Below are 27,851 nucleotides of genomic sequence, written 5' to 3'. Positions count from 1 at the left end.
CGTACACTTGTGCAGATGAATCTTAAAACAGAACTTTTTATAAAACCTTGTGGGAGACCTTGAATTCTACTAACAGCGGTAGCAAGGACTACATACTAAGTTTTCGGGATGCGCTTATAGAAATCTGCGACGTGAATTTCTTTCATTTCATATTTAATTCGGCGATCTAGACTATGTTTATTTGTCACAAATTCTCATCAGCATGACTATTTTGGACCATCATCATTCGATACTATTTGCGAGATGTTGTTTCTCCGAGGCGCTCCACGGGGACTATTTATTCTCTCGGCAATAGAATTGATAAGAATCAGATAAGTACAAACTAACCAATGTAGACTTGGTCGTATCAACAGCATTCTTTATAATTATTAAAATCTCATCTAGTTTATGCTCTTTCACAATCTAAACTCACGAGATCTTAAGTGGTAAATTTAGGATTTGAATATGACTTTAGGTACTTATACGCTCATTGAAGGTCACATAATGTAATTCTGGAAAATTACCTACCTATTACGTATGAGCTGAAGGAATGGTGGGAACTAGGATTTGCAATGGTTTAAACAATCACTAACAGCCAGAACGCTATCCCTTCAGCTGGGTTCTAAGGAAACATCTTAGCTTCCGCAATTAGCTTTGCAAAATCAGGAATAACCTGAATTTAAGGTTTCTGTTTACCTCTGCAAGGTGCAAGGGGTAAATATCCAAGGTAAGTGAGTATTACACCTCTCATTTTGCTATGTATAGTTTGACACCTAACAAACCACGTAGATCGAGATCGTCTTACCCATAAGACGGACGTAATAGGGTTCGTATATGTCTCGGTGACGCCAGTGGCCGCCACATATATGCTCTTAAAACTTGGACGTGGTGAGCAGCCACGCCTGGAAATCAGGTAATGCGGCCGGCCGTGACGTCACATTCCGCGACGAATATATCCACTCCAACTCCCGTCTTACGGATCCCCGTTATAAGCAACCACGGCGCCGGTTCTTGATGATAATCTCGACATTTCCTAAATAATTAAAAAGTAATAAATCAAATAATACTCTAGTTAATTACAATCGTATTTCCTGGGATTCGAAAAGAAGGAAACTCCCGTATACTCGTCGGGGTTCGCAACTTAAGGAGACTTCTTACACTGGTTAGGGAGCGGAAAGTAAAATATTCAACGAGGAAGTAAAACGAGGAACGAAGGAAAGAAAACGAGAAGAAGGGCACCATTCACCTTTTAATACCAAACCGCATCTATACCTTACCAATTATTCCCTATAAACAAGAATACATTTAAAAAAAAAAAAAAAAAAAAAAGAAGGCATCATGGGCCACCCATTCCACCCCGACGACTTCCCCATCAACGAGGACGTAGTCCTGCAACCCACACAAGTATTCTTCCTCAAGGGATGCGTGCACTTCAAAACGACGGCCAAAATCCTCAACCTATCGGGGCAAATCCGGGCGCCCTTCTCCGGCGACTTCAACCACGCATTCCTCGACGACACGGAGCGCGCCGCGCAGAAGCAGCTCCAGAGCAGCAGCAACAGTCCGCCGGCCTACGAGATCAACTCCTCGGGCAACATGATGCGCACGCTGAAGACCATGGTCGACGGCCGCTCGGGCGACAAGGTGTGCGACCTCAACATCACCTTCGTCTCCTTCGACTCGTCCCGCGTCCGCTTCCCCCCCGGCAGCAAGCACTCCCGCCACGAGGTCGAGATGTATCCCGTGGGCGGCAGCTCCCACGACGAGGATAGCAAGCACGAGGCCTTTGTCCGACACAGCATTCCCTACTTCTGGGACATGACCCACGGCCGCGTCGGCATCTTGTATAAGTGTCTGAACCAGCAGCGCGTCGAGGTCGGTCGGGTCGCCGGCTTTGGGTTCGATAAGGATGCTGTGCTCGTGCTTAATGGCAACGAGTTGGATGATGTGGTTGCTATCTCGACGTGTATTATCTTGTTGAATGGTCGGGATGCTATGGATGCTTAAGCCGGCGTAAAGGGGTATATGTCGATATGGATTTACGGATGCCTCGGCGTGTTGAATCTAAGGTAAGGGGTTCCAGGATTGTGACAAACGCACCGGAAGCCAGGAAACCGATTTTTCTTCTTTTATTTACTGCAACTGCTATTCTTCGACATATCTAACTAATCATTTTTTTTTCTAAAGTGGAAAACGGGCATGGCTTTAACGAACCGGTTTGTAATCGAATTTGTAATTATACGCTGTTCTAAATAATATATTCCTCTACATAAAACTCCATCGTTCCTGTCGTACCTGTCGTGGCCGTCGTAACTAACTGTGGTATATCAGCTGTAAACAAAAGAGATTCTAGCGATCTATCTATGTTGGCTGGCTACTTGAACACGAGGCCTTTCGTATTTTTGGCCTCATTGAATGCTCCAGAATTCATAAATGCGCTCCAGCGCCTCTGTCGCGTGTGTAAAAGGGAAGTTGTGCGAGCCAGGTACGATGCGCCAGTACACGTTGTCCTCCCCACCGAGAAGTGGGAGGGCATCTTCGGCGTAGTCGTCCTTTGGGATAAGGCTATCGTCTTTAGCGAGGATTACCGCCGTAGTTCCAGGCTTCCGCTTGGCTAGCTGTCGCCAGTACCCGTGCTGTTCCATTAGCGGGCCGTATCGGATCGTCGACATGAAAGCCTGCACGAAGCCGTAGTGGAAGTCAAGGGCCCAGTGCACATAACCGAGGACCTGGCGCTCAAACGGCGTTGGAGGCACTTCCCCCTCAACAGGGTCTACTGCTTCTTGCACGGCGACGTCTACGTAATCCTCTTTGGTTTCGCTCTGAAGGGGGCTTTTTGGAGCTACGCCGTTAATGGATTTCCGGACCTTCTTAGACACGGACGAGGCGATAGGCTGGCGCAGACGGCGTTTAGTAAGCCACGCAAGAAGGCGCTCGGGTATAATACCGGACGTGAAAACGAGTCGGCTCGCACGCCCGAAGTTCTCCGCGCGAATAAGTCCAGCGGGTGCTAGAAGTACTAGAGACTCGACCATGTGGGGGAAGGTGGCGGCGAAATTGGCGGCGATGCCACCGCCGAGAGAGTACCCAATGATGCTCAAGCCGTTCTCTCCAGTCCATGATAGGGGAGATGATGCCAATACGAGCAATATTTGAGTAACAAACAGCCTGGTATCGTAGGGCACATCAGCAGGCGCATCGCTAAAGCCTCGTCCAAATAGATCCTAAGAAGTGTAAGCGAATGTTTTTTCAAGGGACATGATTTTACACCGGGGTCTTCGAAGTCTACTCACAAAAAGCATGACCCGGCATCCCTTCTCAGCGAGCGGCACGGCGATGCCCTTAAGAGTCATACACGACGTACTGATCCCATGAAGGAATAAAACTTTACGGCCATCTTCTGGTCCAAACTCATATACACGGATGTTGCCATACTATGAATTTAGATTAACTCATGCACTAGTTTATCTATTATATAAGAGAGGCTCACCGGCGTAACTACATCTCTGGCGCCCGGGAATGCGTCTGGTTGATAGGGAATTTCGGAGCGAGCGGACTGAGAAAGCTTAGGCAAGCTAGTCGTTAGAGGACCGGGTATGACAGCGCGCTTCTCGGGCCATAATGTGTATCGAGCAAGCGAGATAAGTGCAACTGTGGTCACAACGGTTGTTGCTATCACCGCAGTTGACCCTGATCCCGCCCCCGACTCGGTTGGAGGCCCGAGACACATAGAGGCTATAGCCTCCATCCCGATTTTTAGTGCTAATCAAGTCGATTGTTCCGTATCAAAACCGGGGGATCCGTGAATTTAGATGGATAGGTAGTTTGTTAATTTATGTCTTCGTAACTAGGTAACGAATAGAAAGAGTACCTAACGTAAGCTTTCTAAGCGGAGTTCAAAGTTTGGAGACTATAGAGATGCGAAGTTATTTATAAAAAAATATATAATTTGACAAGGCAGCCAACGGGGTTGGGTTGGGTTCGGTGTGTTATTAAATAGAGTCATTTAGAAGTAGAGAATGGTCGGACTTGTTACTCAGCTGACACGCAGGGCTGAATGTTATAAGTACCTAGTCCATGTATAAATGCATATAATTCGCTAAAAGCCTCTGCAACCACTCAACCTTCCCACGTGGCAGCCTAGGAATATGCCTAACGGGAAGGAACTTTAGGTACCTTTTAGGTAGAGTTTACGTCACTATATAGGTAAGTACTGTACATAGTATATAGTAGGCAGGAGCCATCCTTTTTATACACCTTGCTAAGCCATCTTATATTAACTATTTTGTTTGCTCTCCATGTCATCGGTCCTAGCTAATTTATACATCATTTATTCTAAAAGCCACATGCGACTCGGACTACACGTTTATTCCACATGATCAACCACAAGTGCACACGGTCATTCTCACCTCTGATCAAAGCCACGGCGAGTATGAGTAAAGTTTACATTTTATATTTATCGGTCTATGGACAAGCACAAGTATGCTTGCTATGTTTGCCTTTGCTAGGCAGAACTAGCATATACACCGTGATGAGATCATAGAATGAACCCCGAATCCATCACAATGTTGATACCTGTCGTACTCTTGCTCTTTGCAAAAGTAAATACTTGTTCAGCGACATCCTCAACGCTAACGAAACGCTTAAGCTTGGTCTTTTGCAGGTGGGCTTCTTTCTGCTCGTCTGAAAAGCGACTTCCCCATTCCTATAATTTAACGTTAGACTCTAGCTATTAATTCTAACGGTTTGGAGTATCTCACTGTCAGCAATAGCCCGGGGGAGACAGTATTAACTCTAATCTTAGGGGCAGCCATAACCGCAAGCGCTTTCACAAGATGGATCTGTGCCGCCTTGGTAGCGGAATATGCCTATTTGGTGTTATTACAAGTTCGAATCTAACAAGATTCTAAGGCTGGGATTGCTTGCCAGAGAACTACCGCTTGGGATCACACCAGCAATAGACGCCGTGGTAATGAAAGCACCCTCGGTTTCGTCAAGATACTTCTTAGAGGCTTGCATCAGCCATAGGTGGGATTTGACATTCATATTAAAGGCACGATCCCATTCTTCCTCGTATGCATTATCGTCAATGCTCTCCATCCCACGGCTGTGGACAAATACGTTAGTGGTATCATAAAATAAGGACCTTCTGATGGCTGGCAAGCAAGCAAGCAAACTCACAAACGAGTCCAGCCGCCATTAGAGAATATGACATCCAGTCTACCAAATCTATCGACACTCTCCTTGATAAGACGGTTGATCTCGTCCCGGCTACCTAGATCAGCCTTGATAGCGACGAAATTATCGCCCGGCAGGGTAGACAGGGACGGTAATTCTTCTAAGAGCTTATTGGCCCTTTCTTCGTTGTTGGCGTAGTTCACGATGACTCGGAAACCATTCTTCGCGAAGATCCGGGCTGCCGCGGCTCCGAGCCCGGCGCTCCCCGCTGTGATCAGTGCAACGGACATTACGAATTTGAGTATTTTTTGATATATATATATATGTCGCTTCTTAGCCTGTCCCCTCTTTATAATAATATTTTTTTGTAAAATGGCTTTCGCTTGGCGTTTGGGAGAACACTACCTTATGTATTCCTTTGAAGTCTAGTAAGTTATTAATTAAACGATACCGGCAACCGGGTGTTCCGTCGGAATTGAACTGCCGTGCTAACTGGGCAAATTGCCGTACGAACTAAGCAGACACCCATACCAGCCAAGCAAAATACCGTTGAACTCCCCCGCCTGTCAAAAACTATGCTGTATTACATTATACTATGATGATCCGAGGCTTGGCACCTATTAGTATCTAACTTCTTTCCGAAGCTCTCAAGATAAAACAAGGTACTACCTAGTTAAAGGAAATCCGTGATACCTTATCTCTTCTTGATAGATACTGCATCGGAGAAGAAATCAAGGAACGAGAAACGAAGCCTAGTTCCTGTGATACTAATTAGTATATTATAACTAGTAAATCTTATGTACCTTATATATATATGTTAGAAACGACGTCGATAACTTAAGACAAGAGGTAAGTCAACACTTCCATATATTTATTAACTCCCCACCGAAGCTTTTAAATATATCGAATGCAATCTTTAATACCAGCATATTTGAATTCAACGAGGTCTTCAAAAATTGACCGGTACTTCTTGACCATCAATGGCTAACGATAGAACGGATATGTAGGTCTGAAATGATAAATTAATTATTTGAAAGAGGACTAGGGTTTGATATGACTTCTTACACCTTGTCATATTATACTACTCTCTATAAGTAAGTAATCATAGGTCCAGCGGCATCCATTCTCCGTCACCAACCGGCGCCGCCCCAATCTTGCATGGTCCATCATATAAAACCCAATGGGGAGGGTTGATCCCATCCCGAACAGGAATCATAAGGAGAGTCGTTTCGTCGCCTCCCGGAAACGTCGTCCTGTGACCCCAAACCGAGATATCCGCCGTATCGTCGATATACATGAGCCCATATCTGCCACCATGTAGGACTACTTCATCTGTGGCGTTCGGTAAGTACACTAATTCGGCAATTATCAGCCAGTCTTAATGATACCCAGACTCTAAAAGTCTTATTAGCTAGGGAGCATACTATGCATAAGGCCGCTGATGACCCAGACATATTGCTTTGCGGGCCCCGGGTGTCGCCCGCTGTCGAATCTTGGCGGGATAATGTGATATAATGCACTTGCGATATCGTCCATTCGTAGCACGTCCATACCCGCTTTTTTGATGAACGGCGAGGTAAGCTGCCAGCATTCAAAGACCGAGATGTTGTTCCTCCCGGTGACGGCAGGTAAGCTCAGGCTCGGCTGACCGTGTACGAGACCGAGCATAGTGGCGCTGAGGTAGGATATGTAGGGTAACATGTTCTAGTTGGTAACGTACCTATTGCCGGAGCGGAAAGGAAAGAAGACAAGGAATATTTGTAAGAAGGAAAATACTCATGCTAGAGGGGTTGGGGGTAAGAAGATATTTAAATCCATACGATAACTGTCACAATACTATGAGTAAACTAGACGGTTACCAGTATACAGACTATAATCTTAGGCTGATGGAGGCTTAAGACACGGCACCTCTCGTGGTCACGAGCATCCAAGCCATGTATGATACTCCAAAAACGGAAATTTGCGAAATCACGGCATGGAGTTCCGAACTCAGCTCGCTTTCCGGGCCCATTTACTTCTCATCTCTGACGTTGTAGTGCAGACGATATCCTAAGACTCAACTAACCTCTATAACTATAATTTGCTTATAGAACGACGACTTTGGTCGTATAAGACTAACTCCCTTCCACCTGATAGTATTCATATTCATATTCCCTACCGTTGATATCCTATTTTCCTATACCTAGGTAGGTAACTATCCCCTTTTAAGCAAATACCAAGCAACAAGAACCTTCAACATCACCGCCCTGGTTTAAGTGAATCTAGTGACATATCCACCTCCACGCAACAAGCAAGCAAGCACCCTCCCTACCCATACCAACCCTACTACCGTCTACCGTCAAGTACCCACTATCCACCAAGTCACCCCCCTGAGTCACAGACTTCAAAAACCACACACCGTATATACCATAATAACCCCCCCATCATCCCACAAGCCAGGTCAGACTATTGGCAAAGTCGCCCGAGGAAGCAGTAGTCCCGATGTCCTAGCTAGCTCAGTGGACTAATGGGCAGGACGTAATCGATGACCTTGTGCCTTGGTGTACTAAGTAGATATGCGGAAGGCTGAGTCACAGCAAAGAGGGCAGGACATATGACGGATTGCTACGAGGGAGAAGTCGGTTCGAATCCGGCACCTGGTATTCTTTTTTTTTTCCTTTTTGTTTTTTTTTAGGCTCTTCCCTTTTATATTCCCCTCTACTACCTACCACCCCTTACCCCCTACTCCTTGCGCTCAACTACAAGACATACCTAATACATCATCTCACTACCAACAGCATCGCACCCAAGTTTGAACAGTGAAAAAAAATATTGGTATTCTATCCGTATACACATCGTTCGCAAAACCATGCATAAGATACATACAGTAGGTCCCCGCCACATTGGACGGCTCGTCTCGCACTTCCCCACCCAATCTGCCAGACCTAGGATACGCCTCGTCCAACTTATACCCCCATCGCTGACATTAAGTAAGCTAATAACCGTCCGTCTATTGATACCACACTACCTTCGTCTGATCGTTTTGTTTGTTTAGTAAGTACGCTTGAACGGCGGGACGGCCTTGCACTCATTCTCATCTAGCGTTGTGCCGATGACTCGTCGGTATCCGAGATCGACCTTTCCGTGGGGCTTCTTCTGGAAGGTGAGCGTGTGCTTCATCCAGTTCTCGTCGTCTCGTTCAGGGTAGTCTTCTCGGGCGTGAGCGCCACGGGACTCCTTTCGGTTAGCGGCGGCAGTGGCCGTTTGGGTACTGATAATATCGTTAGCTTATTATCTCTTAGTCTAAAAAGATTCTATAACTTACGCGCAAGTAAGAAGGTTCCTTAACTCGAGGGTCTCGACGAGATCTGAGTTCCAGATCATGCTGCGATCCTTGATTCCGACTTGAGAGAAGGTACCGTCGATCTCGGTTACCTTCTTCACACCCTCATCTAAGCTTTCCTGTGTACGGAAGACGCTCACATCTGTCTGCATGGCCTTTTGCATGGCGAGTCTGATTTCGGCTGTGCTCTTGGGGCCATCGGAGTTGCGGACCTGGTCGAGGATCTCAATTGACTCGGCACCAGCATCAGCGCTAATAGGCTTGGGCTTAGCACCCGGGGTGAAGTTATCTCGGATGGTGTGAGAAACGGCTCGTCCAAAGACTACAAGATCCAGCAGAGAGTTGGCACCAAGTCGGTTGGCACCGTGGACGGAGACACAAGCGGCTTCACCGCAAGCGAACAGACCAGGAACAACCTTGTCGTTACCCTTGTCATCAACAGTGAGAACCTCACCAGTGTATCTCGTGGGGATACCACCCATGTTGTAGTGAACAGTCGGTAGGACGGGGATGGGCTGCTTGCGAACATCGACACCGGAAAAGATGGCAGCGGTCTCAGAGATACCAGGTAGACGCTCAGCAAGGATCTCAGCAGGCAAGTGGCTTAGTTGAAGGTAGATGTGATCCTTCTCAGGACCGACACCTCGTCCCTCACGAATTTCCAAGGTCATGGATCGCGAGACGACGTCACGACTGGCCAAATCCTTCGCGGTAGGCGCGTATCGCTCCATGAATCGCTCACCTTCAGAGTTGAGGAGGTAACCACCCTCACCTCGGGAACCTTCCGTGATCAAGCAACCAGCTCCGTAGATACCTGTAGGGTGGAATTGAACGAATTCAAGATCCTGGTTGGGAAGACCGGCGCGAGCAACCATAGCCATACCGTCACCAGTACAAGTGTGTGCCGATGTGCAGCTAAAGTAAGCTCGTCCGTATCCACCAGTAGCTAGGACAGTGTTCTGCGCAAGGAATCTGTGAAGGGTACCATCCTCCTGGTTATAAGCCAATACACCACGGCATTCTCCGTCTTCCATGATCAGGTCGAGAGCAAAGAACTCAATGAAGTAGTTAGTGCTGTGTCGTAGAGATTGGCCATAGAGTGTGTGGAGGAGAGCGTGTCCCGTTCGGTCAGCAGCAGCGCAGCAACGGTAGGCCTGACCACCCTTGCCAAACTTCTGCGATTGACCACCGAAAGCACGCTGGTAGCTAGCAATTGATGTTAGAAGCGACCATGTGGCCATGTGTTATGCGAGGTTCAGCCTCGACTTACATTTTTCCATCTTCTGTTCTCGAGAACGGGCAACCGTAGTTTTCCAATTCGATAATGGATGCGGGTGCCTCTCTCGTCATGTAATGAATAGCATCTTGGTCGCCAAGCCAATCAGAACCCTTTACTGTGTCGTACATGTGCCATCTCCAGTCATCCTCGTGCATGTTTCCTAAGGCGGCATTGATACCACCCTGTGCAGCGACGGTATGACTTCGCGTAGGAAAGAGCTTCGATATACAAGCCGTGTTGAAGCCAGCTTCCGCCAGACCGAAGGCTGCCCGTAAACCGGAACCGCCCGCACCGACGACGATGGCATCGTATTCGTGGTCCTACGGTCAAGTTAACCGTTGTTGATCCTAAAAGCATTGTCTCTAAAAGCGTGGAACGTGGAACGTGCGACGTACGATAACGGGGTATTTGTTGCTAACATGTATCGGCGCTTCCTTGGCCCGTAGTGGGTTATTCGCGATGATCCGAGCTGCGCGCACATGCAATTAGATATCAATTCCATCATACATAATTTGGCGGGGCACATACAAACAGGGCGCGTAGAAGTGAAGGTTCTGGCTTGGCATCTGGCTGCCCTCGAGAACTATTAAAGACGAATGGTAGTTAATATCTTCATCGCACTCTAAACTTCGGGAAGCCCAAATCTATGCGACACATTCTGAGGTTCTTAAAGTAAGGGAGAAATACTCACGGTAGAGCCAGCGGCTAACCTTCTTAGTGCCATTGAAGATGCCATTACGAATAGGGAACGAGTAAGAAGGAGGGCAAAAGGAGAGAAAGGGTTGTATCGAACAACTCTTCTCTTGTCCTACAAGTTTCGGGGAATGGGGAATGGCGAAAGGCGAAAGGCGAAAGACAAGAAAAAAAAGTGATGATGCCGGTCGAAGTTCAACCGCTGCTTCCAGACGATCGAATTCCTTCCTCCAATAGCGTCGTTTCTGATTACCGAGGGATAATAAAGCCGGGCCTTTCCCCAAGTAGGAGGTACTCTTGTACATTTACCCACCTTCACCCACTCTCTCCCACATTCGCTCCAGTAAGCCGTTTTAGCCATCGGCATCATCATCACGTGTAATTAGACAATGGGAATACCTTATGTGCCGAGTCGTACATACTAGTGCTAGTACATACACATATGCATATACTTTGTACGTATTCGCTTAAACATGACATTTAGTATTTTGTATGATTAAGGTAGATAGGTACTCTTATACTCGGGAAATAAAAGAATATATCATCTAATAGCTACTGATGTATCAAAATCGTAACCTTGAACTAATATTAAACAAGGAGTTATGAAATACGATAACAAGTAATTCAATAACACATTAAGAATAACCGATCCTAACTCAATGTACGAAGCCGTCTTACACCAAAACACACATCCAAGACATCATCCGAGTTAAATCTCTATTAAGCTCCTTTAGCCTGATGCTACCATGACAATAAGTCCTATACTCTTAGGACCTAGGAATATGAGTGCCTATTATGCCAATATCTCTCCCATCTGTCAATGAGCATTTCATAATTAGAGGGCTATTCGAATGTCCCAAAGACTTATAACCTAATGCATCCCGCTCGACGCCTATTATCTCACTTAATTTTCGTACACGCTCGTCAATGCAACCGACCAATGGGGGAATACACCTTTGTCCTAAACCTCGACTCAAAATGCTAGAATAGTATGACCGCTAACGCGCTAGAACCTGCCGTAACATCTGGACGAAGTTGTCTTTTAACTGGTGCACCTCGCTGACCTCCGGTTTCTGCGGCTCGCCGGCACGTGCCTTAAGCCGGTCTTGTTTCTTTGCTCTCCTTCGTCTTTCAGCTTCTATAGGATCCATCTCATCCTCTTCTTCCGCTTCAGCCTCATCGTCAGATCCGTCATCGTAGCTCATGTCTTCTAAGTCCGCATCGTTGAGCCCGAAGTCGCTAGCGTGAAAGCTACTCATACCCGGTACGCCACCGTCGATACCGACTGAACCTTCCGCTGCCATCTTCTGCCGAGTTTTATCATGATGCCACTTTTTGCGAGCCTCCTGCCAGGCGATAAGCTGATCGATTTCCCTAATCGCCTTCTCCTTGTCTAAGTTGCCGCTAGCAACGGCTCCCTCGAAAAGGGCGTTGATGTCTAATGCTCCACCAGCCGGGCCCTTTCTTAAGAACTCTAAAATGTCTTCTATCCAGGCCATTAGTTGCGTGAAAAGACCGTTGTCGTGAGTATGAACTTCGTGGATGAATTTGTAGAAGTTATGCTCGTGACGCTGACATAGGTCGATGAAGGCTTGTACCGTCTGATTCGGGTCTGCCGAGGCATCCTGCTCCCTACACTTCTCGACAACCTAAGATGGTGTTAATATTATTAACTCTTGGAGTTGATAAGTTAACATACCTGGATCATATCACCAATAAAAACGGCAAAGTCGGTAATACTGTCGTACACGTTGGCCGACTTATACACTCTTACCAAAGGTTCGTAAAATATGGTGAAAAGATCCCGGAATAATTGTAAAGTGACAGGTTCTTCGATCAAGCTAAGCATCATTGCCTTATCGCGTTGTCTGGTTTGTAGCTTCATAAGCTGCTTTAGATGCGAGAAAAGCTGCGCGCCCTGTTTTAATTCCTCGTCGACGTTTTCCACTGCATTGTTAAAGGCCACATATGCGTTGAATAATCTCCCAATCTGTTCTCCAGTGAGAGCCGGAGTGAAAAGTTCGGAGCGCAAGACGGCAACTATGATATCTACCCCCTCAGAGTCCGCTTCTTCTCGAACTGCAACCTTTATATGTTCCTCAGCATCCGCAAATTGCTTTAGTTTATTCACAAACACGTCATCCCCAATTATAGTAGCTAAGGCATCGATGGACTTCTGATAGCTCTTAATGCCGTCGTTTAGCGTCAACGAGAAAATTCGTTGCATAAGAGATCGAGCTCCAAATGGCTGCGCCAGGAAAAGGTCAAGCACTCCGGACATAACAGCGGCGGGGTTCGCGAGCCTAATGACGTTTTTCATAAGAGTATAAGGGATCAAGGAATGAATCCGCTTAAGCTGCGCAAATAATTCTGGCGAATTATCTTCGGCAAGGAAAAGGTGGTAGATGGTTGCAGCCACTTCGATGCGGAGCCACTCGGCAAACTTCTGGTATTGGAGACTTAGATCTTGGATGGTGTTTTTATCCTTGATCTCTTGGAAAAGTTTTGTTAGCCCATTACGCTCGACGATATCTTGTCGGAACTGCTCCATATACACGTCCAACTCTGCAGCCCTTTTTCTTGCTATTTCGTAGAATTGCTTCTGTTCCTCCATACGTTTCTCGTCAACAGCCTTGCGACGAAAGATGTCGTCGACATCTTCATCAGTTGGGGTGAGCGGATCGTGTGTTAAGAACTGCTGTAAAGCATTGGTCTGCGCAATCTGGGGGTTTTGCAGTAGATACCGCAAGTATGCTCGTAATGATATACGCTGATTCTCGCGCCAGAGAATTGCATTCTGGAAACATTAGCCCTCATCCTCGCTCTGCTTTAGGTTAACTAAGACATGTCTTAGTAATAAACAACTTACATCGATTTTGGGACTGAGAACCGCGGACGCTTCGAGGGACGGGCGCGGCGATGCACGGCTAGAAGCCACAGATTTGTTCCGGCGGTGATCTCGAACTGTTAAGGTCTTCATTGACTCTGCAAACCCACCACTTTGAGACCCAGGTGCGATAGTAGAAACAGATGAGGCGGACGAGCCGTCGGAGTCTTCAGCACCATCTGTCATGCGCGACATTAAACTCGCTGCAGCTGTATCTGACTTGTTCTTCTTGGGTAACGGAGGGAGGACTTTTCCTGGTAGTTCCGTCCTTAGCTGTCTATGCAATCGGACAAAGTCGCCATATCGTCTGCCTACGTAGAATTCAAGCTCGCCCTTCCGTTTGACGCGCAATAGGAATTCCTGTTACAAGTTATATGAGAATTATGTATCATTTCCTTTTGTAGAAGTACTCACCGCATGCTTGTGACGTCTAATATGTTTCTTGACCTGAGTAATGCGCACACCAGCAACATTGACGTCCCATCCGTTAACGTAGTGTCCCTCGGGCATAGTATTTAATACACCGGTATCGATTGCGTCTCGGTCTACGATTTCCATCTCTGCAAATCTTATGCGCTCTTCAAACCCCGACGCCGTGGGAACCCCCGACACCATCATCAGCTCGACTAATTTCCGGCATTTTAGGGCTAGTTTGCGACGCTTAGTTTCTTCTAATCGATCTTCCGAAGATGAGATATTCTTGCTGGCGAAGGACTCAAGGAACTAGATGCGCGCAAGTGATTATGTTAGTATAGTATAATAATATAACGAGCAGCTTGCTGATGGAATCACATACGACTTGCAGCTTGTCCTGCCAGAATTCCTTCTCCTTCGCCTTGTCAAGGAACGGGAACTCTCGTACATGATGTACGAATATATAACGTAGGATGGGGAGTTCAGAATCATAGGGTGACACCTCTCCAAATTCCGACCTAAAGGGGGCGCCGAATCTGCGAAGCGCCGTAGTAGAATTTAATTCGGATATTTCCCAGTTGACTTGCTCAGATATGAGCTCTCGCTTGAGGTCTATAGAAGATGATGGTTAGCATGAATGACGTCGAGGTGTTTGCCAAGACGAGATACGAACAGTGCTCCTGTTTTCCGGTCAGGGTTTGGCCCGGAGGGGTAGCGGAATCGGTAGTAGGGCCGCGGGGTTCGCCATCTTGGGCGATTTCCGCAGTAGACATATCTTAATGCTGGGATTGATTTGATTTTTTCTTTTCTTTTCCAACCCGGGGAAAATAAGTGGAAGTTTGCGGTTTATGATGTCGGGTTGTAAGTCAATCTCTCTCCCGTTTTCGTTCTTGCTTCCGTCTTCGTACAATTTAAGCTTCAGCCCAAATGCCAACAATTATGCTCAGCGTATACGGCGTACCGGCGAGTGGATATTATGGCGGGGAATATTTGATAAATTCGATGAGATTAATACCGTCAGCCACAAGTCGTTTATCCCTTGATAACTCTCAACGAATAAGATAATATCGATTGTGAAAAATAGGGGGTATGGGGTATGGGGATAAGAACAAATAGAAAACTAATAATGTGAAAAGAAGAAAAAAAAGGTAATGTTTAACTTGTGAGTTAATGAAAGAGTGCAGTTGGTGCCTTGTAAGTGTTCTGGTAACGATGGATAGATGTAAATACAGTGCCAATTATATTATATACTGTATGTGTTTACATTATACTCTCATGTGATCTACAATTATTCGAGGCCTTGGGGCTGAGGTGAATCACTACCAGTTAAGACGATCAATCCGAAGTTTTTAGATCCGGCTTGGTGCGCCGTTAAACGGTAGCGCCCTTTCCCTCCTAATTGGTGGTAGTACCAAGTGGCTTAGAGATGACGTCGACAAATATGTACCTACCTGTTAATCATGTGTCCCACTATTTAAGATGCTAATATACCTGCATTCACTAATATCTCACTTATTAGTGCTTCATCCCTTGCTTGTATATAAATAATATGTACCTAGTTATATATTTTACCTAAGTAAGTTTTATATATTTTGTATGTAGTGGGTAATAAATAATCCTAATATTATATGTATTGTTCATCATCATTATGATTGACTAATAATAAAAAAGGTTATAAGTGACTAGAGATCTATGTACATAGGACTACGCAATTATGGCTACATGTGTCTTACGTACAAACTCCACAGCTTTGGACCCTGCAGGGCTGAAGCCAAGTGGTTGTCTGAGAAGTGAAGTGCCATATATCCGCGGCTAAGACGGCATCAACCTTATACCTATAACTACTTGGACCTTTTAGATTAGTCAGGTACTCACACTCACGAGTTTCATCCAAGTGCTACTACAAAACTCTTTCGACTTGCACACGTAGGCTTTTATATGTCATCTGTCAAGCTTTCGAAACAATGACGGTTGATGAATGAACTAGTTATAAGAGGTACGTTAGCTATATACATAAACAATATTGATAGAGGTTGAATAGCCGTCACTACAGCATAATAAAAGTAATTAGTGTGTTAAAGATAAGGGCAACCATTCCGTAATATAATAGTACCTTGATGATGTTGATTATGTGTTTGATGTTATACTTAGAAACCTTCTACTGAAGATGGTTGCTAGGGTTATCATTACTTCCAGGGGAATTAATTCCTCAAGTCATGGTCGGATGGCCAAAGGCTTCGAGTTATAGCTCGTCGAGGGCTCGGAACACACCATTCCCGGTAGACTCATTGGCTTTTCTGCTGCCGAGTGCTTCTCTCACCTCATCCACCATAGAGGCAGCGTCCATGGTTTGATTGCCAACTACGTTACTCAAATATGGCTGTCCTTGCCCGTTACTTGACGTCGGATCCAGAACCCCCGAATTATTTTCAGACGAAGGGGCGTACTGGGCTATAACCAGTATGAGTATTAGTGAGAAAATCACCACGGACGTGATGATCCATATGGTCTTGAGACGTTTTCTTGTCTTTTCTTGCCATTCCATATCCGCCCTTTCCCAGCCTTCGATCCGCTCCCGTACTACATCTACCCGCTTGCTAAGGGTCTCGACCATGTCACGACCTGCATGTATGCGACCCTGTAGTTCTTCGATGCGTCTCTGCTGATCGTCAAAGTGACCGAACGAGTCGGCCTGTTGCTCTAACTCGTCTACTAGTCCTTGCGACTCTGCCTTGAAGCTTTCGTCTAGCTCCTGCGACATGCTTGTGAGTTCCTTAAGGGAAATTATCGTACTCTGAAGCATGCCCAACCTCTCAAGAACAGAGTAATACGTATCATCTAGACGCATCGTCGTGGTAGTCGAAAAATTGCTTAATTCTACTAGCGACTTTCTCAATCCCCTATTTCAAATGTTAGTTATCGAAGACAATGGCTAGTCAATTTTTAATAATCCCCGGGAAGCTGTAGTGACGAACGCTAAACTTGATGCTACTTTTTCTCTCTGCTCGCGCGCTAGTTCCTCTTCAGTTATCGAGGTCGGCACAAGGACCGTAGGTTTGGTACTACGTGTAGCATCGTCGGAAGAAGGGTTCAGCATGCCGATTCTGAGATTTGTTTCGGAATTTGCATATGGGGTTGTGCCTTCGGATCGGGGCAGCTCAAATGAGCCTCGTGGAAGGTGAAGAAGCATCGGATTTGCAGATTGGGGGGTATGGTCATCGTTGTCGCGATCCTTTCGCTGGTGAAGATGATGTAAGTGGTGATGCCGGGGTAACTTGATTGGCGATGACAGTTCAGTTATTGACCGTCTTACTTGGTGACGAGGCCGTTGTGGGGAGGTAGTCACAGGTTTCAGGAGGTCGAAATCTTGATTCTTGGACATCTTTCCACAGGTACCAGAATGGCTTAAGGTAGGGTAGCCTGATTTATATCAACGCGCGTCAAGATTAAAACAAGTAATATGGATGTACTGTATTGCGCGCATTAAATTGTACCTACATTAGGTAGGTATGCAGTCGATGCAGTTGATGCAGTAGTATGAATGGTTGATTAACTTGGAGTGAGTAGGAGAGTAGATTTCCATTGGATCGAGATTAGAGGATCGGAGGAAGTTTACAGCACTCCGTTGGCACATGCTCCCTCCCCACTACGGGACTTTCCGCATCTTCACATGTCACTTTTAGTGTACATTCTTTAGGTACCTAGCCTAATTCTATGTGTCTTACCACCACGATATTTAAAGAAACGCCTATCTACTTCCTATGTATGTAGTCGAAACACTTATCTACATGTGTAAAATGTAGTAATCTTGCATGGCTAGAATGTAAATTTTGTATAGTACCGTTGGCCCTAGCACAATGATACATATATGTAAAGACTCGGGATGTTAAATCAAATATGGCGAGTTGTAGGTTATGTAGTGATGTTATATTACTAGCCGTGTCAACCGTCACAGAGTTGGGTGCTATCCCGTTGCGCACAGTTCGACGACCTACTCCCTGTCTGCCTTGTTGACCTCAAAATGTCACTACTGGCTTTAAAGCAACACTAATTGCGGAATCCCGTGTGTTGGATACCATCTGCCTTTTCCTAATCTTGAATAATAAGCCGGCCTGGATCTGATTTTGATTATCTTCGTGCCCATAAATCTCTCAGGATCCATCGACAGAAAAGAGGGTTGATCCCACAGGCTGCTTTTGCTGTATTAAGTCGACTCGCTGCGCGTGTCCACCACTCCTTAATATATAAGGAAATAATCGTAGACGTAGTTCTCTGGCATTTTTGAACGGCTCATGAGTTGAGGAGCTTGTTGCGCTTTTCCTTTCTCTTTAGACGTTCGACTCGTTTTTTGTGCATCTTCTCTGCCATCTTTTCATATCTCTCCTTCTCCTCTTTCGCTGCGCGCTTCTCCTTGATGGCTTGAACCCGTTGCTAGTCCTAGTGTCAGCTATGCCCCACTGGTCTCATCTTCATAACTATGATGTCGGGTTTACCTTTCTTTCTGCCTCCTTTTCTTCTTTCATTTCATTTTCTCTTGCCTTCGTCGCAGCCGCAGCCGTGCGTAATTTCGTTCGTTTCTCATACGAAGTCAACCCGGATCCAGGGCGGAATGCTTTTCGCGGCGGATGCCATTGTTTGCCTATAAATTACTCATAAGCTTTGTGCCAGCCATGAATATTGTTGTAGTTCTCACCGTTCTTGCGTATGCCTTGAAGCTCTTGCTTCTGTTCGGGTTCAGTAATGCTGGTCGACATAATAGCGCAAGAGTCTCAATAGAGCAATTGCGATTGTTAGAAGATAACTATTATCACTTGCTTCTATAAACGCAATATCGGTTGCCTTTGATAACGTTTTCACTAAGTTGCGCGCAATGTATGGATCTTATCGCCAAGAGGCATATCAATCAAATAATGTTTGCGATTAAAAAAAAAGTTGACATATGGAACTGGGGTCTTGTAGGCAGAGTGGATCTCCTAAGAAATCTAGAGAGGCGATTAGCCAGAGAGCAAAAATATACGGTGCTGGATCAATTATCTTCCAGCGGCAAAAGGTACCTAAGCCCCGAGATCGTTCCAGGGCTCTGGGCCCAATCAGGTGCACGATATGTGCCGTGCAGATTAGTCTGTCGTTCTAGCTGAATTTAAAATCTGGTTGGCTAATGTACCTACATTAGTGAAACGAGATTAGCTTCTACGCCTCTCGAGTCGGGTAATTTTCTTGTCTTTCATTCCGTAATGGTCTAGCTTCCATCTGTACCACATGAGGTACAAGTCTTATTGTAGGTAAGATTTAATTGTTTGCTATTGTCTATTAAGCGATCGAGGTAAGCCTTGCTTGGTAGCGCATTTGTGTATTTAATATTTTCTGTACCTGGACGAAACCCTAGATGCAATAATACTAACTGTTTCAACGTTGCCTATTGCTATTTATGTGCATATAGAAGTTGAATAGTATCATCCTAATAAGACGATTCTGGTATAGTTCCAGTTTGACCCCCAAGGGTTCGATATCATAAGACAAGGGTCTCTCCGCAGAGGATTCAGTACCGAAACCTATCCGGAGACTGGAGTACATAGGTATTACATATTTGGAGTGCCTGGCTTGTCAAGCTTCTCATCAAGTTATCACTTGACCCCCAAGAGGCAAGGGCGTATCCCGGGTTGCCCATCGCTATCCCGTTCTCCGTGTCCGTATTCAGAAATTCGTGGAGAGTGAGGCTTGGGCTATAGCCGCTAGCAATACTAAAAAGTTTTGTCATTTATTTCCTGAGTTTTGCCGTTGGAGGGATTAGACGCGAGATTACTTAATTAGTTGTGATATTCTTAGATACATACGATTTTGAATCGGAGATGAAGAATCATTGGTGGCCGATCATTGCTTACAGCCCGCTGTTCAGCTTGATTCTTTACCTTACTAGTGACAGATCGTGTTTTTTTAGCAATCTTTAGCATGTCCGCTACGAAGCGATCGTATACTTTTATTTTATTTCTTTAAAGAACCATCGCTAATGGGATAAACAACGAGATGCGAGCTGGCAATAAGATCAACTATTCTTTATCCGGCGGAATACCCACAGACTCATGCAAAGTTATCCGAGCGCGTCGAATTCCATGGCCTTGGTTGGTTACGAACCATGGAGGCTAATGCGACGGCTGCTTACGGGCTTGCAGTGTGTAAGGTAAGGTAAGGTGTACATACGCACACATGTATGTAAGTCCATACCTACCTACCTATGTAAGATGTAAGTGCTGAAGGTGGTATGCGAATCGCGGCCACGGCTGGACCGGCTGCCTACTTTGCGCTAAAAAGCGGACGACTTGCGTGGGATAATAGTCCTGTTGGCTTGGCTCATTTATTATCTATTCTAGTTCTTGTTGCGCTGGTTTTGTACTTGGCCTAGTAAGATGAAGTCTAGAAATGCAACTAGATTTGGTGCTACCTTACATAATATTGAAGATAAACAAATGTTCATCAACTCGTATATGCATTGCCTTTCCCGTGAACAACATCGCCGTGTTTATATGTATAGGTATGCACTGAGCACGGAACAGCAATGAAATGTACCTGATCCTTTTGCGTAGGATTGATTAACCTAATTCTGAAAGCCCCTCCAGCCGCAAATGCAACGAAGCAACCGAAGGTAGGAAGCGCGGGGGGTCATTAACCAAGAAGGGATAGGGTGCTGCAGGGGAGCACCGAGGACTAAAGGCAAGCCATCCAAAATAGGAAAGCGGTTTTCTCAATTACACCTGTACACGGATTTGTGTTATGTACTGTACACGTAGATGCATAATTAGATGCAAGGTTTCCAAACAAGATGACCGGGTTCAAGTTGCCTCTGCCTGCTTTGTCTGCTTGCCTGCCAACCTGTTACTGCCAACTTGTTACCTCCCAGCTTTCGGCTACTCTCTGTTGAAGATTTTATGTGCTTTTTTTAAGGGGTTTCAACTTTCAAAAAGTATTTAGTTTTTCGAAAACACCCTTTTATCAGGGATGGCTTGTTTCTGCATGTCTGATTGCATTAAACCTAGGTTACGGAGAATAATTAAGCCACTTTCGTTATTCGCGGTGTTCTGCTGGGCCGTCAGGGAGGCCAGTGCTCCATTCTATGAACTGCGCATCGCAATAATTCGGCATGCACTTGTGTCGTTCTCAATGTGGGAACACTTGTTGGCGACGGCGCATACTGTACTGTTTTGATGGGACTTACATACAATCTATATATGAACAGTACAGTACCTCTATACTACCTGCGCAGTAATTTTTATTTTTATTTTATTCTTTTTTTGACTTGTAATTTTCTCCATTGTTGGTTGTATCTCCGTCATACCTCGCACGAGCCTCAATCGAAACTTCAAACGGCGGAGTAGCCTGAGTAAGTCGCGATCATGAGGTCATGGACCACTCAAAGACGGCATTCAATGCTGACAATGTAGGTATAAGTTTTACTTATGAACGGGGCATCCACCCTATTACGAGGTTTATTTGACAACGGTAGTGATACGTACCTACGTAGTCCACGTAGGCGCAGCCTCCTGCAGGGACCCTCACGGAGAGGCATCCCTCGGTGTGACTGCAGATCATGTACACTCCGTGCATTTCTAACTAGCGTTGTACTTTGGTGAATATCCTCGTAGTTTCGATAGTAACCGTTTTGATTCAAGGACCCAGGTTGACTTGAAATTGGCTTAAAATGAGATCTTGATTCCAATGTTGACAATCTTGAAATAGGTATTTACATACACCAATGCAAGATTGAATTAGCTAGCATTAGTGGTATAACGATTTAGATTATACGACTAAGAGTTACGTACGCCACAGCAAGATATATGGCATAATCAAGCGTGAAATAATCATCATTCCTCTGGGCTGTCATCATTTCGAGCGCATTTTTAATTGTTGATTAAATGTTATTAGATACGGTACCTACTTATTGTCGGCAGCAGGTAATAGCCACTATGGTACTTGCTAATTTGTACCTACCTGAGTGCTAGGTTTATTCTACATACCCTAGTCCTTGCAAGCTTGAGATCCTTATTAGGGTACTTATTACCTAGGTACATACAGTACAAGCGTTTAAGTTAGTAGCGCTGCCGCACGGTCCAGAAGGACACAACCCAATAGCCTAACAGTGGCTTTTTTCGACTTTGCACACTTCCATCTTTCTGGAGTCGTCTACACACCTACGATTATCTCCTCAATCCTTCATTCACTCCTCCACCTTACCTCAACCACCACCACCACCACCACCTACTGGTCCAATTCCAGAAGCAGATCTTGTGTTTCTAAGATTTGCTCTGGTCTTGGCCGTCCGCTCCTTTGATTAATCCCCTCTTCAATTCCATTATCCTACTTCTATCTTTATTTTGGTTGTTTTTGTAACCAATCCATTTCGAGGGAAGCCGGACGACAATTACGCTCACCGACCGCCAACAAAACATTCCGCCTCACCCGACGACGAGGTACGACTTCATATCACAACTTCGTGCCAAGAGTTCAGAAAGCTAGTCATCTGGGCTTTTAATAATTAAGCGGGAAACTGACCTTTTCCTTATCTCAGGCGCCCCAAGCACCACCGTCGCGCATTGTCAAATTGTCATGACCAATTAGCCTTTTCGATTTCTACGCCCTCACCTTTACACTATACTCGAAAGATACTCTATGATATCTCCCTATATCTAAGTTTTTTCCCCGCTCTCTGCGCCGGGGAGGCTTGAAGGAATAATGGCCACCGTAATTGCTGCTAGTCTCCCGACCGAGACGGCTACATTGAGCGGGGTGAACGATGTCCCATCGCGACAACTCCGTATCTCGACGCATCAAGATGAGACCATGACCCAATCAGCCGTTCCCGGTACCCAAAATTCTTCGCTCATCAACCTACCTCCGCCGAATCCGCCCTTCGTTTTTCCAGCTCGCCCGTCACCGTCTTCAGCGCCTTCGTCTTTCTCTCGGGCAACGGGACGACGACCTCAGTCTGCGATAGAACTTCAGGGCCGGGCATTTGGCTTCGCTGGCGGCATGGGAGATTCTCCCTCCAGATCGCCGGGCTTGCCCGACTTCAGTTTCAACCCGGGTGCCGATCCTAGTCCAAACCCCAGCAGCCAGTCATCTAGGTCTCCAGCTCTACCGGATTTCGCATTTAACCCAGGCGCTACTCTTGGACCCGATGAGTCCCTCCTTAGTCCTACACTCTCTCCACCGTCGCCAATGATACACCCCAACCGTGGTGGCCATCGACGAGGCGGGAGTGAGTTCGTAGGCGGTAAACTCAAAGGGGGAGGGTCGATTACTGTAATGAGTACGAGCCCAACTAGATCTGATGGTGGCATTGCGTCCCCCAAGCTCTCACCTGCAGATGTTCCGCCAAGAAGAGGACATGCACACCGCCGCTCTGCTGCAATCTCTAGTCACGATTTGACTATGATACTTAAGCCAAATAGTCCGGCTTCGAGGGGCAGTAGTGCGCCCACTAGCCCGGCTGATTTTGACGAGAAATTTCGCAATTTTCCCGAGCCGAAGACGGAAAGTCCTAAAACCGAGATTGATCCCCAGCAGGCAAGCGCGGAAGACGTTCAGGAAGTATGCGTTCAGCCTATGCTGCAGTCTCCTCCATCGCCAAGGGCCGCCGCACGCGCGCGAGTTGGGTTCTCCGATACACTTGAATTCATTCCCCGCCCTCTGTCTCTAGTTTCAACCGACACATCAAGTACAGTGACGGTTCGTCCTGGCCACCGAGTTTCAGGGAGCATCTCATCTATTGTCTCAACGAATTTAGCATCTACAGATCGTGATACTTCCAGTGTGCTTGGATCACCTGGTTCTCGTACGAAGAATGATTCGCGCCCTAGCACCGCAGGCGCTGTTTTAGAGCGATCCCCGAGTCTTATCGTACTCAATGGAGATTCTTTATCGCGTAGGCGCAATTCGATTCCCTTACTAACAGAAATCCCTAAACGCAGCTCGGGATCGCCTACAAACACGAGTCCTTCAAAAACTCCTAGGAGGTGGTCTTTTTTCGGACTCGAACCTTTCGCGGCGACCAATTCGCCCACGAAATCAACATCACTTAGCTTAGGTTTATCTAAAGCAGTGGAGAAGCGATCTGAGCCTGCTTATCTATCAGCGGAATCCGACTGGGTGTCAGCTGAAGATGGATTATCTCGTTCAGAAAGCAAGAAGGGTTCAATAAGGAAGAAGAAGCAGAAGAGGGTTAGGTCATGGGCTGGCTCTATTTTAACGAGGAAATCAAAGCCTCGTAAATCGAAGTCAGTGCGCCGTCGTTCGGCTACGCCACCAGTATATCAAGAACAGGTGATCGAAGATTTCGGTGACTATCTTACGGAAGTACCCGAAGCACCTATTGCACCGGTAGTTTTGGTAACTGAGCCTGAGCCCGATCCAAGTACAGCGGAGCCAGGTCGAACGTCTGAAGATGATATATCTTATCCTATGATCGATCTCGATGCGGCTCTTGGTCCGTTCAATACACCCTCCTCTCGTGATCCTCAGTGGGACGAGGCGCAAAAGACGGGCGCCCCACCAAAGCGCCAGCTACACAGTGCTGCTGGCTTAAGGGGTTTCAGCGGGCCAGGAATGCATTATCACCGCCGTGCTGAGAGTGCTCCTGAGATGCCCCCTTTTGAAGCTGTACGATTCGGCATACATCGCTTCGGCAGTTCTTCGACTATGGCGGATGTGTTTGAAGAGGACGAAGAGGAGGAGGATACGAGCGCAAAAACTCCATCCGAAGAATCTTCTATAGACGCCCAAGACGCTTCAGCTGATGAAAGCGAATCGACATCAAGTACTGAGGACGACGCAGTTCCGACGCCCACGCAAGAACGCGAGCACGGTAAAGCTAGTCCAAAGGATATCCTACCAACGCCTACCTTGGTGACACGTAAAGGCAGCGGGTCAAGCTTGGACATACAGCGACCAGTATCTAGGATGAGAACCGAGAACCTTCGAGAAGAAATCATTCTGGAAGAGCCCAACTACGGTACGCCTAGACGTGCTATCCATGTTATGGGCACCCCGGGAACCCCTGATTCAGAAGCCCCATCTCCCCGCCAGATTTTGAACACCGATATCGATCCGATGGATACAAGTAATGGAGCGTTCCCTGGTTCTTCGACCATGCCAGCCACCCCATATTCGCTAAGCTATTCATCCTCATTTCCGTCTCCTCGTTCGCCAATGTCGTATGACGCTCAACGAATCTCGACCGCCCCATCTTCGATCGCTGATGAGAACAATTACCATTCACTATTGATGGGCGAACCTGGACCAGAATTAGTCCGAATATCTGTTGATGTTCCGTCTCTAACGAGTAGTAATTCGACCATGACACGGGATAGCACTTTCACGCCGGGCGCTCAACCTAGGAATATGCCCTTCCATGATCAGCGGCCTGCTTCGTTTAGCGCCGCAGCATTCGGCCGCCGAAGATCCAGTTTGGTCAGTCTCAGTCGGCTCATTAGTAGCGCCCACGGAGAACGGAGCAAGCTGAGCATGGAGGTCCCTCTTGACTCGGACCCGGAAGATAAGCCTAAGATGAGCAAATCGAAGCGTCTTAGTCGCATAATGCAATTCTGGAAGCCGAAGGGATCGGCCAAACCTTAGGGACATCTCCAATATTTTTGTTATAGGTGTTCACACTTAGGCTCGGTACTCTCGGGTAGATAGGGGACGATCATCAGATTGGTTTCTGCGGCGGTCCACCGCTGACGGATCCGATGAAGTTTATGTATTCTCACGCATTTCTCATTACCTGTACGAAACAAAGTTCTTCACGTAGAGGATCCTTGATGGTACTTGAGACAATCTTATTCACGACCTTATTTGCAAAGCATGCATTGTTTTGTACGCATACGAGAAGACCTGAAATCTCAGGGGTCAGTCTCGCAATCGTTTATTTTTCTTTTACTTTATTTTATGAACGCATGACGGCATTTTTAAGCCATTTCATGACCACGGCTCCGTTTTCCAAGACATTCACCTAGTCTATTTTCATTGCTTCAGGAGGGGAAGGAAATTAAGTAGCCGTTTAGGCTTGCAGAAAAAAAAGTGCCGCCGGAGGATTTGGGGGCTCCGATTTCTCTGGACATAGCGCTCGCGGATATGAATGGGGATGGGGAGGAATATCTCGGGACCATGTTCCATAAAAACTTCATAAGTCTGTTGCTACATGACCTGTAAAGTAGTTGCTCACTATGGACTCGTGGAGCACCCCAGGTTTGTACACATACACACAATAATAGTGAACATACACTACTAAACAGGTTCGATGCCAGATGGGCGTTCATATTACTGAAGTGATATGCAATAACGTTTCGATTTGGACATCTTCCTAGTAGTGACTATTATATACTTTTCAGCAGTTAGTTAAATAAAGAATCAAACATCTGTAAAATATGAACATTGTTCAAAACATATTAAATTTTCGATTTATACGAGACTGCATATGTATTTTATAAAATAGCATATAATTATTATACATAGTTACGGAAATCAATCCAATTGGAAGGTATAAGACCACGTATAGACATTATAAACAATGTAACTACATAACTAATGTTGGAATAAGATTAGTTATAGATACTACAAGCTAATCACAGTATCCCACGACAGAACCCAAGACTTAGTGTTCATGTCGGTGAGCGTGGTACCTATTATTTGTTAATGCAATTCCCGTCCTAGCTAATGAATGCAATGCATACATTCCATAATACCTTGAAACTTGTTTAATTGCAACAGTCCACGTTACTTCCCGTGTAACACCGTTTCCACGGGTTCTATGCGTCCACCGAGGCTACTCCTCGGCCTGAACCGGGGCATCCAATCAGGACTTGGAAGCAGACCCGTGCTCTATCTAGCGAGGCACGGCGCGCCTTTGGGTTAGGTACCTACCGCCTGCCGAGACAAGCAAGCAAGCAAAGCAAGCCATCGGAGCTTATGTTATTACCTTGCCTTTACTTTGGCTTGTCCAACTACCTACCTAACCAACCTACCTTATCGTCACCCGGATTGGAACGAGCATCTTTCCGTATAAGACGAAAAAAACACACTTGGGACAGAACAGAGGTTTACAAAAGAAATAACAAAAAATCGCTCTCGAGTTATATATATATTGCTTTTTTAATAAAACAAGAATCGCATCGCTCGCTCGCAGAGACGGAATGGCGACTAATTCAGCGTCGGTTTCGCGCAGCGCGACCAAGCGCTTGGTAAAGGAGCTGTCTGCCTGGGAGAACGAGTCGCAGGCCGAGGCGGGCATCGAGCGCCTAGGCCCTGTGAGCGACGAGGAGTTGCTGCACTGGGAGGCCGTGATCAATGGACGGGGCGTAGGTAGTGGTTACGATGGTGCGTCGCGATCCCACATTCTCTATTCCCTTCATACCTCCGACCCCCATACCTTTCATATACAAAAACTAACAAAACTAACATCATCCCAGCGGGCCGCTGGCTCCTCGACATATCGATCCCCCCCACATACCCCCTCTCGCCGCCCAAGATCTCCTTCCGGACCCCGATCGTGCACGCCAACATCGCGCTGCGCGGCGGCGACATCTGTCTGGACCTGTTGAAGGAGGCTTGGACGCCGGCGTACAGCATCCTGGAGTGCGTGCGCGCCGTGCGCATGCTGCTTAGCTGTCCCGAGACCGACAGCCCGCTGAACGTGGATGTTGCGGCTTTGATACGCGGCGGGGATGCCATGGGTGCTAGGCGGCTGGTGGAGTTTTGGTGTAGCGATGAGGGCGGGCGGTATGAGGGGAGGTAGGGTTTGCGAGACGAATATGGGAGGTAATGGAATGAGAGTGTGGTGGAGCACGAGGTTACGATAAACTGGCGCGAGATGGATGGTCAAGTTCGACGGTGGTTTGGATGGGCTCAGATAGCTGGTAGAGGCACTATTTGCAAATAACTGGGAGGGATGTCGTTGAGGAATAGTTCATTGGAGCGGGCGTTTGTTGATATATATGGAATCCCGGGCCTCTCCTTACATATGATATGGACCCGGTATCGAACTACTACATTATTTTGATTTGATTATAACATATCATTCCCCGGTATTTCAACTCGATGAAATATGAAAA

The 27,851-nt window shown here is 46.4% G+C and overlaps 10 protein-coding genes across 10 annotated transcripts; 3 read left to right on the top strand and 7 right to left on the bottom strand.

Moving 5' to 3' along the window:
• Nucleotides 1-1,317: 1,317 nt before the first annotated feature.
• Nucleotides 1,318-1,986, top strand: GL218_06725 (uncharacterized protein; the record flags this gene model as incomplete). The annotated part of the gene is made up of 1 exon (XM_033583451.1): nt 1,318-1,986. The coding sequence occupies one exon, from the start codon at nt 1,318-1,320 to the stop codon at nt 1,984-1,986; it is 669 nt and encodes a 222-aa protein (XP_033433712.1).
• A 401-nt stretch (nt 1,987-2,387) lies between these two features.
• Nucleotides 2,388-3,709, bottom strand: GL218_06724 (Serine hydrolase-like protein; the record flags this gene model as incomplete). Its single annotated transcript, XM_033583450.1, has 3 exons — nt 2,388-3,203; nt 3,273-3,413; nt 3,470-3,709. The coding sequence occupies 3 exons, from the start codon at nt 3,707-3,709 to the stop codon at nt 2,388-2,390; spliced, it is 1,197 nt and encodes a 398-aa protein (XP_033433713.1).
• An 807-nt stretch (nt 3,710-4,516) lies between these two features.
• GL218_06723 (3-oxoacyl-[acyl-carrier-protein] reductase FabG) lies at nt 4,517-5,447 on the bottom strand (the record flags this gene model as incomplete). Its single annotated transcript, XM_033583449.1, has 4 exons — nt 4,517-4,684; nt 4,740-4,847; nt 4,906-5,086; nt 5,161-5,447. The coding sequence occupies 4 exons, from the start codon at nt 5,445-5,447 to the stop codon at nt 4,517-4,519; spliced, it is 744 nt and encodes a 247-aa protein (XP_033433706.1).
• An 812-nt stretch (nt 5,448-6,259) lies between these two features.
• GL218_06722 (uncharacterized protein) lies at nt 6,260-6,825 on the bottom strand (the record flags this gene model as incomplete). The annotated part of the gene is made up of 2 exons (XM_033583448.1): nt 6,260-6,510; nt 6,582-6,825. 2 exons carry the CDS (start codon nt 6,823-6,825, stop codon nt 6,260-6,262), a joined length of 495 nt encoding a protein of 164 aa, XP_033433707.1.
• Nucleotides 6,826-8,187: 1,362 nt separating this feature from the next.
• On the bottom strand, nt 8,188-10,494 carry GL218_06721 (putative succinate dehydrogenase [ubiquinone] flavoprotein subunit, mitochondrial; the record flags this gene model as incomplete). Its single annotated transcript, XM_033583447.1, has 6 exons — nt 8,188-8,407; nt 8,462-9,685; nt 9,750-10,078; nt 10,154-10,227; nt 10,287-10,341; nt 10,450-10,494. The coding sequence occupies 6 exons, from the start codon at nt 10,492-10,494 to the stop codon at nt 8,188-8,190; spliced, it is 1,947 nt and encodes a 648-aa protein (XP_033433708.1).
• Nucleotides 10,495-11,449: 955 nt separating this feature from the next.
• GL218_06720 (uncharacterized protein) lies at nt 11,450-14,525 on the bottom strand (the record flags this gene model as incomplete). The annotated part of the gene is made up of 6 exons (XM_033583446.1): nt 11,450-12,100; nt 12,151-13,248; nt 13,321-13,698; nt 13,753-14,061; nt 14,135-14,364; nt 14,426-14,525. 6 exons carry the CDS (start codon nt 14,523-14,525, stop codon nt 11,450-11,452), a joined length of 2,766 nt encoding a protein of 921 aa, XP_033433709.1.
• Nucleotides 14,526-15,994: 1,469 nt separating this feature from the next.
• GL218_06719 (uncharacterized protein) lies at nt 15,995-16,942 on the bottom strand (the record flags this gene model as incomplete). The annotated part of the gene is made up of 2 exons (XM_033583445.1): nt 15,995-16,652; nt 16,728-16,942. 2 exons carry the CDS (start codon nt 16,940-16,942, stop codon nt 15,995-15,997), a joined length of 873 nt encoding a protein of 290 aa, XP_033433455.1.
• Nucleotides 16,943-18,042: 1,100 nt separating this feature from the next.
• GL218_06718 (rRNA-processing protein cgrA) lies at nt 18,043-18,506 on the bottom strand (the record flags this gene model as incomplete). The annotated part of the gene is made up of 3 exons (XM_033583444.1): nt 18,043-18,183; nt 18,246-18,391; nt 18,446-18,506. 3 exons carry the CDS (start codon nt 18,504-18,506, stop codon nt 18,043-18,045), a joined length of 348 nt encoding a protein of 115 aa, XP_033433454.1.
• A 3,970-nt stretch (nt 18,507-22,476) lies between these two features.
• Nucleotides 22,477-25,377, top strand: GL218_06717 (uncharacterized protein; the record flags this gene model as incomplete). The annotated part of the gene is made up of 1 exon (XM_033583443.1): nt 22,477-25,377. The coding sequence occupies one exon, from the start codon at nt 22,477-22,479 to the stop codon at nt 25,375-25,377; it is 2,901 nt and encodes a 966-aa protein (XP_033433457.1).
• A 1,556-nt stretch (nt 25,378-26,933) lies between these two features.
• GL218_06716 (Ubiquitin-conjugating enzyme E2 16) lies at nt 26,934-27,535 on the top strand (the record flags this gene model as incomplete). Its single annotated transcript, XM_033583442.1, has 2 exons — nt 26,934-27,117; nt 27,210-27,535. 2 exons carry the CDS (start codon nt 26,934-26,936, stop codon nt 27,533-27,535), a joined length of 510 nt encoding a protein of 169 aa, XP_033433456.1.
• Nucleotides 27,536-27,851: the final 316 nt, after the last annotated feature.

This window comes from Daldinia childiae (genome assembly GCF_008694065.1).
Source record: "Daldinia childiae strain JS-1345 chromosome Unknown Scaffold7, whole genome shotgun sequence".
Taxonomy (NCBI): Eukaryota; Fungi; Ascomycota; class Sordariomycetes; order Xylariales; family Hypoxylaceae; genus Daldinia; species Daldinia childiae.
The sequence above is the reverse complement of the archived record's forward strand: the minus strand, read 5'-3'. Positions and strand labels throughout refer to the sequence as shown.